Genomic DNA, 15,926 nt, shown 5'->3' with positions numbered 1-15,926 from the left:
CAGTTGTAACAAGGCCAGTGTCAACAATGGGTAACTGGATGTATTTTGTTTTATTTTCATAATAACTGCATTTGTAAGATGAAATTTATCTTTAACAATCTGCTATGCTAAAAAGCCTGAAATTACAAGAGTGGAGGCTGTTACAGCACAAGATTAATGGAATGTCACTTAAAAATCACATATGAATTTAATGTTTGGGTATTGACATGTTAAAAACTGTCCAGACATACAGTCAGTGTTGATTAGCTCAACAATTAACACTGTACCTTTTATACAGTTGGTTGGAATATGTAAATCCCAACCCCATCGACACAATTGGTGTTGGTAACTTTATGGAAAAACTGTCACAGATGGCATGCAAGAAAAAAATAAATCCAAATATTTTCTAAGAAATATATTTTATTTGTGACTCTGTCACAGGCCGATTGAGTGGGGATTTAACCCTTACTCTGTACATGTAAGAGTTCATCCCCACTATGAAGCTGCTTTCTTTCTTCTTAGAAAATCTATCTAATCTTTGTCCCCACAAGAGGTGTATTTGTCTCTTTCACCCTTCCCATTTCCAGCAGTAACAACACCGGGTGATTGTAATGAACAGAAGAACTGGTTAGTCGACATTAGCAACAAAAGAAAAAGACCAGCCTCTGCAGAAAGTCAACCTTCAACAGAAATCCAAAGGAAAAAGAGGTCATCGCAGTTATTACACTTGATTCCAAGTGCAGTGCAACAACACTCGCAAAAAAAATGCAGCCAGAGTCAGAAAGTCTTCCTTCACAGATTGATTGTTATCATATGACCTGAGCAGCTCTCATATGTAGTTAAATCATCTTGCTTCCACCCACCAGAAGTCCACCTGCTGTCTGTAAATGTTGTGGTACCTAGAGGTGTGTTTGTGTAAGTATTGACATCCTGTATGTGGATGGCTGCTGAAGCAGAAAGAGCCAGGGTGGTTGTGTTTATGACAGCAATAATGAGATTTATAGTCTCTCATAACATGCAAGTGAACCATCTCTAATGTGGCGTAAACCTCGGAATAACTGCAGGATTGTGAAGAGGCCACATGCTTTATGGACATGTTTGAGAATGAGTAAATGATGTATGGACGCAATTTTGTTTGTATCTGTGAATGTGCACGTGTTAGTGCCTGTATATACTGTGCTGTTTAGGACATGGGTGGACAGGGATAGTAATGCAGGCTGGGAGTCCAGTGTCAGTCCAGTGCTGATGGTCTGAGGGACTGTAGCTGCCCTTCTTTTTGTTTTCTCTTTGATTACTCATTTTATTTAGCCTGACAAGCTGATTGAACTGGAGCACACTCCAGTTCAATCAGCTTGTCAGGCCACTGGGAATTCTCCCGATGCTCCCGATGGACAATCCGGGTCTGGTTTAGGATATGAAGCTAGACCTTTATGGTATAATAATGTCCCTTCTTTGTGTTCTCCTCTTTCAGGGTGTCCACACTGTAAAAGCTCCATTCCCCACTTCACCACAGCAGCAGACCTCTTCAAAGAGGACCGCAAGGTTAGTGTTGCTCGTTCACACAGTCAGTACATTCGCACATTTACACCATGCAGTATTGTGTAGCAAGGATCCCTCAAACTCAAGCTGGCACTTAAAGTAATGATACTAGTTTCCTGTCATGACCCACACTTACAAGAGAGGTTCAATATTGATTTCATCTCTGTGTCCAGTGAAATGTTGGGATTGGGATGTGTCACCTATCTTAGCACAAAAAGATTGGATGAAGGGAGAAACTGTAAAAGTGAAAAAAAAGACACACTTTCCAACAATTCTACTCAGGTGTAGCTAGCGCAGGCCTTTGGTCTAGTTTGGTGATATTCTGTTTTTAACAACCTACACGTAGCACACACTCCAAAAGTACACAAAACAACAAAAAAAAGAGAAGGAAGCCAAAACAAAAGGCAGAAATTCAATTTAACATGGGACCTGGGCACGCAGAAGCAAAACATCTAACATGACATAACACAAAAGAAACTCTAAATAGCATATGACACAAACAAGGTGCAACAAATCGAAGCATAACACAGGGTAGAAGTACTAAACTTGAATATAACTTATTTCCATAGTGGCCCTGGCATGCCCCAAATCATGATAACACAGACAGCTGTGCCCCTGCTAATGTAGATCAACCGTTCATAGACCCAAACATCTGCTGGCTTTTCTTTAGTTCCAGCCATACTCACACCCAACAGTCCTCTGTCTGAGATGTCTCGTGCTGTCCAGTAGCTGTTGGTCATGAAATGTCTCCAGTCATAAGCTAGCTGTTTCTAACATAACTATAAATGCGCACAGTGGAGCGTGTAAATAAGATAGCTTTGAAGTTGCTAGCAGTTTTCTCCCTTTCTACAGTGTTCTGTGTTACAGTGTTAAACTAGGCAACACACCCTGGATATATCTGTACTGGAGTCACAGTGGGGGAATTCTTAACAATCTTCTCAAGTGACTCTTGGTTAGAAAATAAACAAGCAATTTCCCAAAATATCAGAGCATTCTTGATACATGCGTTCATAGAGCTTAATATCCTTGTGCTTATGCATTATCTACATTATTGACTGTACACTTTCAGTTGTGTGTTGAGTGCAGTTAAATGTGAATTGGATTTAAATGGTCAAGTCTCATTATGTTATGATTAATTCCTTTATCTTTTGTTCAAAGCACACAGGATTTTTGGACTTCGCTGACAGCTCAATAGGTATCAGATAAGAGCTTCTGAAAATAAGCAGCTATTGTGAAATTAGCAGAGAGGCCTGCAGAGTGATCTTAGCCACATGTTGCACTCTCAAAATGGCTGATAACCTTTACACAGTGGTATCCTGACAGCTCACGCTCAAACTTTACAACCCCTTCCACCTCATTCCTAATATTTGTCTCCACGCGTCAGTTCGGAATTTGACCACTTAGCTAAGGCCCACACAGTCTCATCAAATCTTCGGCACGCTTGGGGCTCAGGGGTTATTGGATGTTCGCGCAATCATAACAGGACACACTCCTCCTCATCCTCCATCATCTCTACTCCCTCTCATTCCTGTTCCCTCAGGACCCATGTCCCGACATACTCCCACTCCTACTTTTCCTCTTAATACCCTCTGACTGCAGGCCTCAGTATTTCCAAACCTCTGTAATTCTGTGACTCACTCTCTCTCTCTCTCACACACGCACACACACACACACTGAAAAACTTGGTCACTTGCCTCGCAATACTCTGAGCTATGACTTATCGTGTCAAAGTAACGCTCACCTTTAAAAAATGTCATATTTCAACATTTTGATTTTCAAGTTTCCTCAAGTTGCTTAATGCTAACAGTTCATTGTGCCAAGAGTGCTCAGGCAACGCTGCTCTGTCATTTGTTTGGAATTTTTCAAAATCATTGTCAGATGGTGTGAAAGTGTGACGTGTCCTCGACAATTTATTCATCCATTTTTCTGACGCAATCCTTTGTAACATTTCTTGATTACATAAAACCTCAACAGATGAGCTAAGAGTGTTTTTGTAAACATCTTTGATTACTGCCCTTCAGCTGCAACTTCAAGAACTCAACCAGTCCTTTGTTGACTCCTCAAAGAGCAATAAAATCCACAACATGAAATATATGTTGTAATCTTGTAAAGATAGGATTGTAAAAATGTTTTCACTCTTTCACACATAGTTCCTTGTAAATTTCTAGGACAGCCTTTCAGGCACCACTAGTGATTTCACTATTCACACATGCAGCTACATTCAGGAGCATTTCCATCGTACCTTTTCACACATACCACGGCGATGTCGGAATACTGTAGATAGGGGAAGAGATAGTCCAGCAGATGGCTGTAATGCAACACATCTTTGATCAGACGGACAAAAGCTTTTCAACGCTTGTCCCTACAATGTTTTGCTTTCATGCACAACACAGCCCTACCTGTATTTTCTCTGAAACGTTACAAGGTCTTATGGTGGTAATGTGAATATTTCAGGGATAGACTGCATGTATGAAAGGGGATACATGAGACATGGTCAGTCAAACAAACATAAGCTTTGATATATCCTTAATGGAGCAATGATTCTCAAAATGGCCACCAAAAAAAAACGAAAACTATTGAGACCTTGACCACCTAATGGGAAAAATATTGACTCTGTGTTTGAAGAGAAAAGTTAGAACTTTCAGAACAGTCAGAAATAGTTTTTTTTAGATCCCGTATCTATCGGCCACAACAGCTTAAGGCACTTTGGCATTGCTTCACCATTCAGCTGTGATGTTTGGATCAGGATCCTTATGATGAAACCCCCACAAGCTGCCAAACCAGGGGACCCTCATATCTGTGAAGGTTATATAAATGCAGAAGTTTAAGATCTCTTCCCTCTCGTTGTCCCTCCAGTGGCCAGTGGAGGTGTGAAGTTGTGTTTGAACAAGAGTAAATCTGAGAACTGGGCATGTGTTTACTTGGCAATCCTCTCTATTTATAAAGCCGAGCCCCAGTGTATTGTACCAGGCCGGTGTTGATCACAGTCTATTAGCTGCCCTCGCCTCATTTACCAAAGACAAACACAAGCTTAGCTCCAGCTTTGAAGATGCAAACAATTAAAACTCCACATTCTGTGCTGTATAGACAGCGGGGGAGCTGTGCACAGGCCTTGTCCTGAGCTGTTTGTTTTTCCCCCCAATTCTAATCAATAGCAGCATTAAAGGGCCACATTGGCTGGAACTGCTTGTTTCCAAAAGCTGTCTGTTGCAGCAGTAATAAGAACATTGTTTCATCAGAGAATTCTATTTATTTGAAGGATTTACCCAATATGACCTGGCTTGGTACTGCTACAGTACCTGGGAAGTTACTCTACAGAACTATACTGACCTGTCTTGATGACCATAACGCCGTCATGAAAACATTTTTTCATTCCTGGTCCTGACCTAAATGAAAGTTATGTAATATTGAACATGTCCTGTAGGGACATACAGTTTCTACCTGTTAACCATCACATTTTGTACAATGGAGGTTTAAGTAAATGGAGACTTTGTCGTCCTCGAACAGTGTCACTTCCTGGAAAACAATGCGTGTTTAATGTGACTTCATTTTGCAAAGGTACAGTAGGTGTAAACAGAAAGTGTCCTTGTCTGCTTAGCTGCAAAATCAGAATCACAGAGTTGTTTTTCACTTTTGTTATCATTGCGAGATGGTGTAACACATGCCAATATCCAGTCGACGAATGTAGTAGTTCAGTAGTGACAACACATAACCACTTTAGGCTACCCCAGAGGATTACTGGTACCCGTGACTGTGGATTGTGATATGGAGTCGTTATATTTCTGACAGGTGTAGTCACTCAAATGTCATACAGAAAGCAGTCATTATGGGTCACTCAGGGACAGTGGTTTCATGGGAGAACCGCTACAGTCAGAGTTCCTGTGTGTAATAGGGGATGTTCATGTGTGTTAGTACAGCTTTGTTCTGTTGATTCACCATGTGATATATCTTTAGTTATATTTGTAGCTTAACGTAATGTTTTCAGATTTCAACACTGCATTGCAGACTACATTAGGTTATCTGTGTGTAAATACTGAGTTACTAAATCAAATCAAATCAAATCAAATCAAACTTTATTTATATAGCACTTTTCATCCATTTAAAATGCAACACAAAGTGCTTCACAAGATAAAAGAATACAACAACAGAGAGAATAAAAGCATAATATGACAGACAATATCCCACTTCCAGATATACACACATGCGCTCACACAAACACTCACAAAACACACACACATATATACACACACATACACACAGTGCTGGGACATGGCAGGGCACTGAGGAACCATGTGAGGAAACACCTATGGGAGCCATCCACACCGGGAAACGCCACAGCCTGCGGCACCGGGAGCGCCGCCACAGAGACCACCCAGACGCCGTTGGACAGGGGCAGACTCCGCACTTAATGCAGAGCCACCCAAGTCCCTCGGGCCCAGGCGGCCTCCAAGCACCGGCCCCCGTGGGCAGACTGGGCATACACCCCAGTGTGGAGGCCCCCACATGAGGTAACACTGAAGCTAGGAGTTAAAAGACTAAAGAAAAAATAAATAAATAGATAAATAACCAAATAAATTAAAGATAAAAGCAGGTATAATGCACAAGAATAAAAGCTTTAAGAAAGTTAAAAATGTAGAGGAAAAATAGACAAATAAATAACTAATAAATAGTAAGTAATAAATAAAAGTAATAAGATTTTAAGATGTAATACTGATAAAGTGCTTAACTAAGAACAAGTCATAAGAAATATAAGCAGTAAAAATAGCATAATAGAAGAATTCAAAGTTTAAAAGAGATCAGTTAAAGGCCAAACCAAAAAGGTGAGTCTTGAGCCTCCTTTTAAAAACATCAACAGTCTCTGCAGTCCTGATGCTCTCCGGCAGGCTATTCCATAGTCGAGGGCCGTAATGGCTGAATGCAGCCTCCCCGTGGGTTTTTGTATTAACTCTAGGAATAATTAAAAGTCCAGTGCCGGAGGACCTCAGGACCCGCGAGGGTTGATATGATAAAAGCATGTCAGATAAATAAGTGGGCCCAAGACCATTAAGACATTAAAAAACTAATAAAAGAACCTTAAAATCGATCCTGAAACACACGGGGAGCCAATGCAGCGATTTTAAAATCGGTGTAATGTGAGCCCGCCCTCTGGTCTTCGTCAGCACGCGTGCGGCTGAGTTCTGTAATAGTTGCAGGTTAGAAATGGTCTTTTTGGGGAGGCCAGAGAGCAGGGCATTACAGTAGTCTAAACGACAGAGATAAAAGCATGCATCAGCACCTCCGTGTTAGCTTGAGAGAGAAATGGGCGGACTCTGGCTATATTCTTAAGATGATAAAAACCTATTTTTGTTACATTTTTAATATGTGGACTAAAATTCAGCTCAGAGTCAAAAATGACACCCAGGTTCTTTACACATTGTGTTGGTTTAAAATCTTGTAGTTTTGGTAAAAGTTTCTCTCTCTTGCCTTCAGGACCAATGACTAAGACCTCTGTTTTGTCCTGGTTGAGCTGTAGGAAATTCTCTGCCATCCATGAATTTATATCTAAAATACAGTTAAAAAGAGCATCAATTGGCCCTGTGTCTTCAGGAGACACGGCAATGTACAGCTGTGTATCATCTGCATAACTGTGGAAGCTGATGCCATGTCTCCTGATGACGTCCCCAAGGGGAAGCATATATAGATTAAAAAGAATTGGACCTAAAATTGACCCTTGGGGCACCCCACAACTTGTTTTATGTGTTCTGGAGGAACATGTATCCAAACTTACCCGGAAATATCGATCTGTGAGATAGGAGCTGAACCAGCTAAAAACAGTACCAGAGAGGCCGACCAGGTTTCTCAGTCTGTTTAATAAAATGTGGTGATCTACTGTATCAAAGGCAGCACTCATATCTGTATGCAAATTTAAGTTGAACTCAAGTAAAAATGTCTTTCTTGTGAACATACAACTTTTCCTAACAGCTGTTTTTGATTTGAGCTGCCATGTTCAATGATGTTATTTCAGTCTAAGTCTTAGTATTAGTAGGTAACAGATCAAGAAACACAAGCAGCAAGACGGTAGAACAAACAGTAAACAGTAACACAAACAGCAAACAGTAAAAAATATAACCCAAACTGTCTGTCTGACAGGGTTCCTGGTTCAGATTTGACCGAACATACTTGCTGTAGATGAGTGCACCTCCTGTGCAATTAGCAGTTATTACAGACATTGCTCACTTGCATTTTTTCTACCTCCATATACAAAGGTTAGTTAGATTTCAGCAATAGTTTGGATGCATGCAGTGCTATCATAAGTAATTCATAGGATGGCCAGGGCTATGACGATAAATCCCGTCTTAATAAAAAGTTGTAATTATCCACCCCAACATCCCGTTTCAACAGATGCTACATCACATTAAACATACAACCATCCACCCATTTCCTGAACAGACAGAACAGCATTAAGATTAATATTATCACTCAGTATTCATTTCTTATTTTTAAGAGCGTTTGTAGGTGAACTGTATACAAACCCTAGCCATTCCTTTAATAATTGTTATAAGTGTATCAGCATTGTCTGATAAGACTGAATAAAATAAATCATAGTCCATATTATGTTTTGTTTTCTGTGCAACAGAAAATGTCTGTTGTCACAAAGTAATGCTGAGCTCAGTCACCTGCTGCTAATTCACTTTATTCCTGGGTTTTAATTGAATGCAATGAGGCCTGTATGGCAACTTTAATATGTGCTATAATACAGGAATACATAAATAAAACCAGCATAGTCAGAACCAGTTCTGAGTTTAACAGTACAGTTTGATTACTCCTCTGCTCTTCAGTGTGACGGCGGTGCACTGGGGCCAAGCCAGCTAGTAATATGCTGCTCCTCAGAAGTTTTTCGAGAAAATTATTGAATCAATGACATGATGTGGGGTCCTCTGTCACTTGAAAATGGATCAATAATGGAATTGGCTGCAGACCTTTGAAGAACAATGACTCTATGGCTTCATTTTCTCCTGTCAATTCACAGCGTCTCTGATTGATTACACACAGGGATGAGCAGTCAGATGGAGATGGTAGTTACATTATGTCCCTTGTTGCAGCTACTGCTGCTGCTGCTTAAGTACTCTCTGTTTCTCAAGCTGTCCTAACTTAGAGATGGTCAAATAAAAAAAGCAACCACTGATCTGAACTGGGGGGGAACATGAAGACTAGGATGATTTTATGCAGTGTTGTCATCTTAAATTTCAGTCGACTGTTTTGGTTTTGCCAAGGTGAAACACCTCAGTCCTGCTGAATATACACAGCTTACAGCAAGTCCGTGAAATTCTCTTGTTGTGGGAGTACAGTGAGGCCTGCTTTAAGACACCTGCTCAACAGACCAAGAAGAATATCCCTTTATAGGCTCTGTCTTCCCCACTGGTGTGCAAAAGAATCTTTCTTCCCTAACCTCCCTTTGTGCTCCCTGATTTCTGTGCTGCATGGAGTGTTCTTGTATAACAATACACGGGCGCTTATGCAGATTCTCCACATTGGAGTATTTGTGTTTGTCTGAAAAGAAAAACAAGAAGCACTTGCATTTTGTAATTAGGACAAGAAGTTTTGAGCGTTGCTTGACGATTGGACACACAGAGAAAGTGTCTGATATGTTCTCCTGCCGCAGCAGATCTGTCATTTCCACATTCAGCTCCAGTAGACAGATGGACGGGCAGCGATTATTTGATAGTGACAAGTTCAATGTGCAGCGCTCAGCACCCTGAGAGAGGGTGACATTTCAGCTGTCCAAAAGGACACGCTGAGTGAGTCATGTATCAGTGAGGCGGCATTTACGCCTCATTGGGGCGGCTTGTCACTAATCGATGCAAGACCCTCGCAACATAAATCTCCCTTGTTGTTTTTATGTAGGAATGATTGTTGTGGGACCTGAACCCAAACAATAAAAATGGCAGGTGTGAGTTAAAATCAGAATATGAGCTAAATCTTCTACAAAGCTGCTTTCAATAGGTTTTAGGAGGTGTAGGATGTTACAGATCTTGCCAGTTTTAATATCTACAGGCAGGGCAAATGAGTATCTACATTAAATTTCAGAATTGTTAGCATTGTGTGTATTATCAAAGTAAATGACCACCCTGTGTAACCATTGTGTAACCTTTCCTTAAACATAGATTAAAGAAGGCTTTCTAGGGAGTTTTAACCCACAGTGCAGTTCATGCAGTATGCTAATCCTATGCTTTATTAGAAAGTTAATTTAATCAGTCAGATTTGATAACTCGAAATGTATAAAATGTCTGTTTTAATGTTTTGCAATTTACCATTTAATTTGATTAAGATAACTCCTGCTCATCTCGTCTGATGTGGCAGCGTGTGAAATCCTAAGCTGTACTTCGTGCTGTATAACATCACAATGAAGGCGATTGTTCTGTTTTTCCTCAGATCGTGTATGCTGCTGTGGACTGTACAAAAGGACAGAACCATGAGCTTTGTAAGCAGGAAGGGGTGGAAGGCTACCCGACGTTTAACTACTACAACTATGGCAAGTTTGTGGAAAAATACAATGGAGATCGAGGGGTAAGTGGTACTACATATCTAACCTGCTTTAACACTCTTTTTATGTTTGCGTGTGTGTGTGTTTCACTTACAGTCTCTGAAACTGTTAACACACTCAACACATACTGAGAATCCCATTTCTGTCTTTGGAAATAAAGTAAGCCACTTGAAAAGAAAAAAAAAAACAAAAAAAAACCCATAACTGGTTTAGTTACCTACTCAAAACATACAACATACAGCATTAGCATGTGTGCTAAAGCAAGGGACTGGCATGCATAGCTCCATGTTTAACCCAGAGGTCCCCAAAGACTAATTAAAATACCGGTTTGGCCATCAGACATATTTTGAGGATCGTGGAGGTTCTGTTAGTTAAAACGAGGGAGTCGCTGCCGGCAGTCAGTCGATGTTATCCTGTAGTGTGCGTGGGTTCAGAATTGAAATGTTTTTGCCTCTTAGCCGAGCCTCAAGAGTCAGAGCAGGTCGAGCTGACACACATTTGACTATAAACCAGTCCTGCAATGTGTGAAGCCAGTCTCTCCACAGTTGTTGTTCTCCACCAAAGGTGGGAGTAAGTCTCATATGTGTAAGTCGCAACCAAGACTCAAGCTACTGTGATGAGAATCAAGTCAAGTGAAGTCATGTGAAATTCTGATGATCTTTCCCAGTTTCCACACTTATGTCAGTAAAAGTAGAGTTTTATTTTCAACATTAATAAAACTGTTACACCGTATAAATCTTACTGATATTTGTCAGGTGGCAATCACATGAAGAGTGAGATCGTGAGAGTTGCACACAGGAGCGAGATTCATCGTGACAGCTTACTACTGCTAGTTACTTCTCCTAGAAACAAACAAAACAAACAGTATTACTACTGGAGGAATGTAACTAACCAAATTTACTCAAGTGCTGTACTTACGTACAAATTCAAGGTGCACTGGGTGGCAGGCTGATCTTAAAATAAAAATGTCCTGGCAGCTCAGATGCAACTCAGCAATCATCCATAAAGGCTGCTTTATTCCAAACAATTGCACAGTATAAAGCTGGAATGTGTAACTGCTGACCTGTGTAGATGTGTAGCAGAAAGTACATTAACTGCTGTGAGATCCTGACCAAAGCCATGGCTGCTGTGCCACATGCGTAAAAGTGCACATCACTATCTCAATTTAAAGGGGGACTTATCATCTCAGCCGTTGTGTGATGCTGCGGGTGTTTAATAAACTCTCACACAGCCAGCTGTGCACAACAAACACAACAGCAGAGCTGAATCCTGCAAGAGCCAAGCCGAGTCACATTAATAGCTGTATTTGGTGGCAATGTTATACTTTCAGTACTATAGAGAAGTAAAGGAAGTGAAATGCATGGAAGTAGGTCTGTGGTGTTGGAGCTGTGTGCACACCTCTGCTATGCGCAGCACTATCCTCTCCACCTTTCCCTCACGCTGTTTCATTAAAACACCAGTTCTGGCCTCCAGTCTTTCAGGACTGAAACAGCAGTGGCCCTAAAGACCAACAGGACGGACCCGAAGCTTTGGCACCGCACTGGCAGCACCTGTGTTCCCTGTTAACATGAACCCAGACGAGACACAGGAGGCGTTCAATGCATGACACACATCCAGTGCATTTTGGACTGGGTTTAACTCTGAATATTGAGAGCAACATGTCAGCTTTCTTTCAGCTTTTGGGGCGTATCTGACATCATGTCAATTACAAATATTGGGGGGGGGGGGGGCAAACTTTCATGTTTCAAATATTTTTGGGTACGTGACCCCCATGCTGGTAGCAAAGTGATTGTAACAGAGTGGGCACGCAGTTATTTATTACGGTTATTTAGAGACACTTTAAACAGCAGAGTAAGGGACATCATGGCATGTCATTAGGACACTAATGATACACCTGTAGCCAGATTTAATCATGAGCATGCAGCTGTGTTAGCTAGTAGGCTGTCCCCATATTTAACTGGTAATATGAGTCAGTGCCCTGATTGTCTTTTACATTAACAATGTGTCTTCTAAATAAAGTGCATAATCCGTTTGAAGCCACATCTAACACAGCTTCAACTAAACTGATCCTATATCATGCTGCATGAAAATTCTGCTTTCACTGAGTGTGCTTATGTATACCCGGTCATGATTGAGTATTTTATTCATGGTTTGTGCATGTAGACATCATATACTGACTTAGAAACCTGGATAAGCACTTTTTTGAGGCGCATGAATTTGTTCGGTGGGTTACTACACTATGTGCTGGAACACTGTGTCATGTGAAAACCATATCCAGATTTCTGATTACGGCCTGCCATGTGCACAGGTGTGTTCTCATATCCAGTTACAAAGTAGTTAGTAAAACTGAATCTAATGAGAAAGAATGGCATGTTGCTCTACGCGCCTAAATGACAGTGCAGCAGTGTCCACGCAGCCAGAAACCGAAATGAGTTCATCCTTAACGGCTGAGAGAGCTCACCTGGTACAGAAGTGATGGAGTGGGTGATTGTGGAGGAGTGATGAGACGGAGACAGCCCAATATGGATATCGCTAGCCTCATATATACAGAGCCAGGTTTCTGGTATGTTCCACTGAAGGATCATATCCTGAAAATGCATCAAAGTGACGTGATATTAGTGAACACATAAACATTCTCACTGTTGTTTTCACTGTAAATAAGACACACTTTATTAGAACTGTTGCAGTTTTTTTTCCACGTTTCAGAAGTTATCCATGTCTCTCTGTAGAGATACACGGGCAACAATCACGTAGATGGATGTTGGCTCTACCGTTTCACAGCTAGAATATTTCTCGGGTGGACAGAAGAAGTGAAGTGAAGTGAAAAATATTGTACTGAATAACTGAATTATTTATGGCAGAAAGGGCCAGGGTCATGCGCACTACTTACCCCAACTTTAAGTGGAGCAGAAGACAATTGGCAGCAGAGAATAATGCAGGCAGATCTTGATGTATTGGATAGGGCTAAGCAGATTGACCTTGAACATAGCAACAGTGTTTGCATTCTGTGTTTACTTCTCTTATCTCCGTGCCGTCAGGCGAAGTTGAGATAATGTTTAATGACGGGAGTCTGATCTCTATTAGATTAGAAAGACATTTCAAGACTGATTAATTGCTTCAAGTTGTGAAATGATCACTAAAGCCTGTGCTTTGCTGACTCTGTAACTGTCCTCTCTCTCCACAGGAGGCGGGCTTCACAGGGTTCATGCGCAGCCTAAGAGGACGTGATCAGGAAAAAGTTGGCAAGAAGAAGGAGGAGCTCTGAGGGCGGCGTGCAGGGAGGGGGGCGTTGCACTGCACATATTGTCATTGCACTGTGACCCTTGACCCTGGCAAGGGCCCTATCAGCACTGACGTGGGAGACTTGATGACCTCAGCGAAAGGCTATTTTTTATACCATGGTGATCACATTTGTAATAATACCAACAGAGTACCTACAGTTAGACCGACCACTTGAGACTTCTTTTTTCATGGATATTCTGATGGGCAGAAAATACACAGACAAAAAGTGTTGTTTTTTTTGTTTTGTTTTTTTTCCAGACACTGTGACTGCATACATGAAAAGCTACACCCTATACTGTATCTATGCAATACTGACCCCTGCTTAGCCCTGTGGGGGTCTGTGTGACTGATTAACACCCGTGATGGTGGGCGGTGGTGGACATCATTAGTTAAAAGTGGAGGCTGCACTGTCAATCACTCCACAGGGGGTCCTAATCTAGTCCCATCAACCCTGCTCTGTCTCTAGAAGAGACACATTGTGATTATTGACATACATCTGTTGGTTCCAGTAGTTTTGTACAGAACCTTCATGTCTCAAGTCCAGAACCATCCAGAATATTGTTTTGTTCTCCTCACAGATCAGTTAGACAGTGAAATGTGAAGTGCTACTGTAGGCAATAAGGTACCGTAGCAGTTTGTCAAATCCTGGCCAAAGGGTCATTGTTCTGTATGGTTCTGGTCTCTCATGATTAGTTTTGCTTTTAGAAAGGACTTACAAATATTTGTTTGCTTATAATGGTGGCCTTAACAATATGAAAATAAAAAATAGCTGGAATTGCAGAAATTTAAAATGTTATGTTGCAGAGAATCAGAGGCCTGGTGCCCTTGCAATTCCCTCAAGTCATGGACCAGAGCAAGTCCAAGAAGAAGAAAAACAATGACATGAAATGCCAAATATTCTTGCGCATTGCCCTTGATATGTTCACGCTCCGTACATTTCCAAATATTAACAACATCCACAGCTGTAGTGATGCTTTACATGTCCTTCCTCCTCTGTTGTTCATTCAGAATGGGATTTTCATCAATGTTTTAACAAGGGTCGGGCTCATTTACATAGGCATGGGAGATGCTCGAGTGCGGTGGCTAAATATTGCATGTTGATGATGAAATGTCTAAAACATTCACCTTCCCTCCGTGCACTGAAGCCATCACAGATTCCACCCAATACCCCACAATCCCCTGTGCTCTCACACATTGTTCAGGGAGATGCTGGAATAATTCAGGCCAGCGGTGTACACTTTGTGCATTCAGGGTTTTTGTTTAAGGGTACCCAGTCTGTTTTATACCCACGAGTGTCTGCCACTTCCCGCTGAACTGATCGCCACCAAGGAGCCAAAACGACAGCACTCTGGGCAGTTTGGTCTCAGGCTGTGTCTGCCTTTCCTTGGCCTGGAATTGCTCGGCTTCAGGTTCAGCTTGGACAGTGCTCTCCCATGGCCTCCGTCAAATTCCCAGGGATGACTTCATAGTACATCCGAGGAGTAATTTGTGAGTGAAGGCTCTGGCCCCCTTCCCACTTCTGGCAGCATATCATCGATTCAGAGCCATCATCATTACTTTTGTGGCAATTTGTTTTTTGGGTTTTTTTATGCTGTGTGTTTTCAGCTCCCACGCTTCGGACACTATAAATATTTAAAGGCTTATCTGTAGCTGAACTTGTGTTTTATTATTCAAGACTTTGGTTTCTTTCATTATGAATAAGGTTCTCAGGGATAGCGAAACACAATTAAAGGGAACTAGTTTGTTTGTAATTTTGCATTCCAGCTGAATAATTTTGAGCCCTTAGGTCACCAAATTAAATATTGTTTACATTTGTATCCCGAGAAAAAAAAAAAAGAGAAAGGAATTTTCCTGCTTCTGTGCTATATCATGACAACACGTGTTGAATAAGCTGTACTGTCAGTAGATGTTACTGAACCATTTCCCGTCAAACATGATCATTGTGATTCATAATGGACTCATTCCAAGTAAAACGGTCTCAAATGTTCTGGCCGGCACCAAACACTTTTTTTGTGTTCAGTGTTCGATGTGACTATCAACATTTCATGATATGCAAGAGCATTTTGAAAGCGTGCTTCACAGTTATACGTTGACATACAGCATGACATTGGGTGTTCATTCTCCCCTCGAGGGGAACCAACAAGCTTTGTTCACCGTGCCCATTAGTTTTTGTTTAGGAGCCTCTGCAGTGACATCCCATGTTTGCTGACTTATAGAAGGACCACCTCTGTCTTATCCCAAAGGTATCCATGTTGTGTGGGAATTTGTCACACTTATGCCAAGAAGTCATTGTTGCCTTTGTTGATTTTTCTGTGCCCAGCCATACGTACAGTTTTGCCCCATGCAGTAAGGACCTTGCAAGATAAAAAAGAAAATAAAGTCAAACATTTCCAAAACATTTTTCGCTTGTTATTATAAAATGTACACATCTCTGATTTGCTTGTGTTCTTTATTCGGTCATTTTTGAGACACATTAGGGTCTGCTGGTCCAGCACTTAAATCCAGAGTAAAATGTCACATATTCAAGCAATTGCCATAAAGTCTGTCCCCCACAGGGTCAACTGTAAGTCATCCTCCAGCTTTTCATCTAGTGCCATGATCA

At 41.3% G+C, this 15,926-nt stretch overlaps 1 protein-coding gene across 1 annotated transcript in view; it reads left to right on the top strand.

Moving 5' to 3' along the window:
* The window catches only part of pdia5 (protein disulfide isomerase family A, member 5), a 66,665-nt gene extending 50,949 nt beyond the window's left edge, over positions 1-15,716 (top strand). Inside the window, exons 15-17 of the mRNA XM_041950608.1 lie at positions 1,451-1,521; positions 9,931-10,065; positions 13,227-15,716. Of these exons, the coding sequence (XP_041806542.1) occupies positions 1,451-1,521; positions 9,931-10,065; positions 13,227-13,307 (287 nt within the window). The 3' untranslated portion in view covers positions 13,308-15,716. The remainder of the gene's footprint in view (positions 1-1,450; positions 1,522-9,930; positions 10,066-13,226) is intronic.
* Positions 15,717-15,926: the final 210 nt, after the last annotated feature.

Source organism: Chelmon rostratus, chromosome 13 (genome assembly GCF_017976325.1).
Source record: "Chelmon rostratus isolate fCheRos1 chromosome 13, fCheRos1.pri, whole genome shotgun sequence".
NCBI lineage: Eukaryota > Metazoa > Chordata > Actinopteri > Chaetodontiformes > Chaetodontidae > Chelmon > Chelmon rostratus.
Note: the sequence above shows the minus strand (reverse complement) of the source record. Positions and strands in the feature narration are given on the sequence as shown.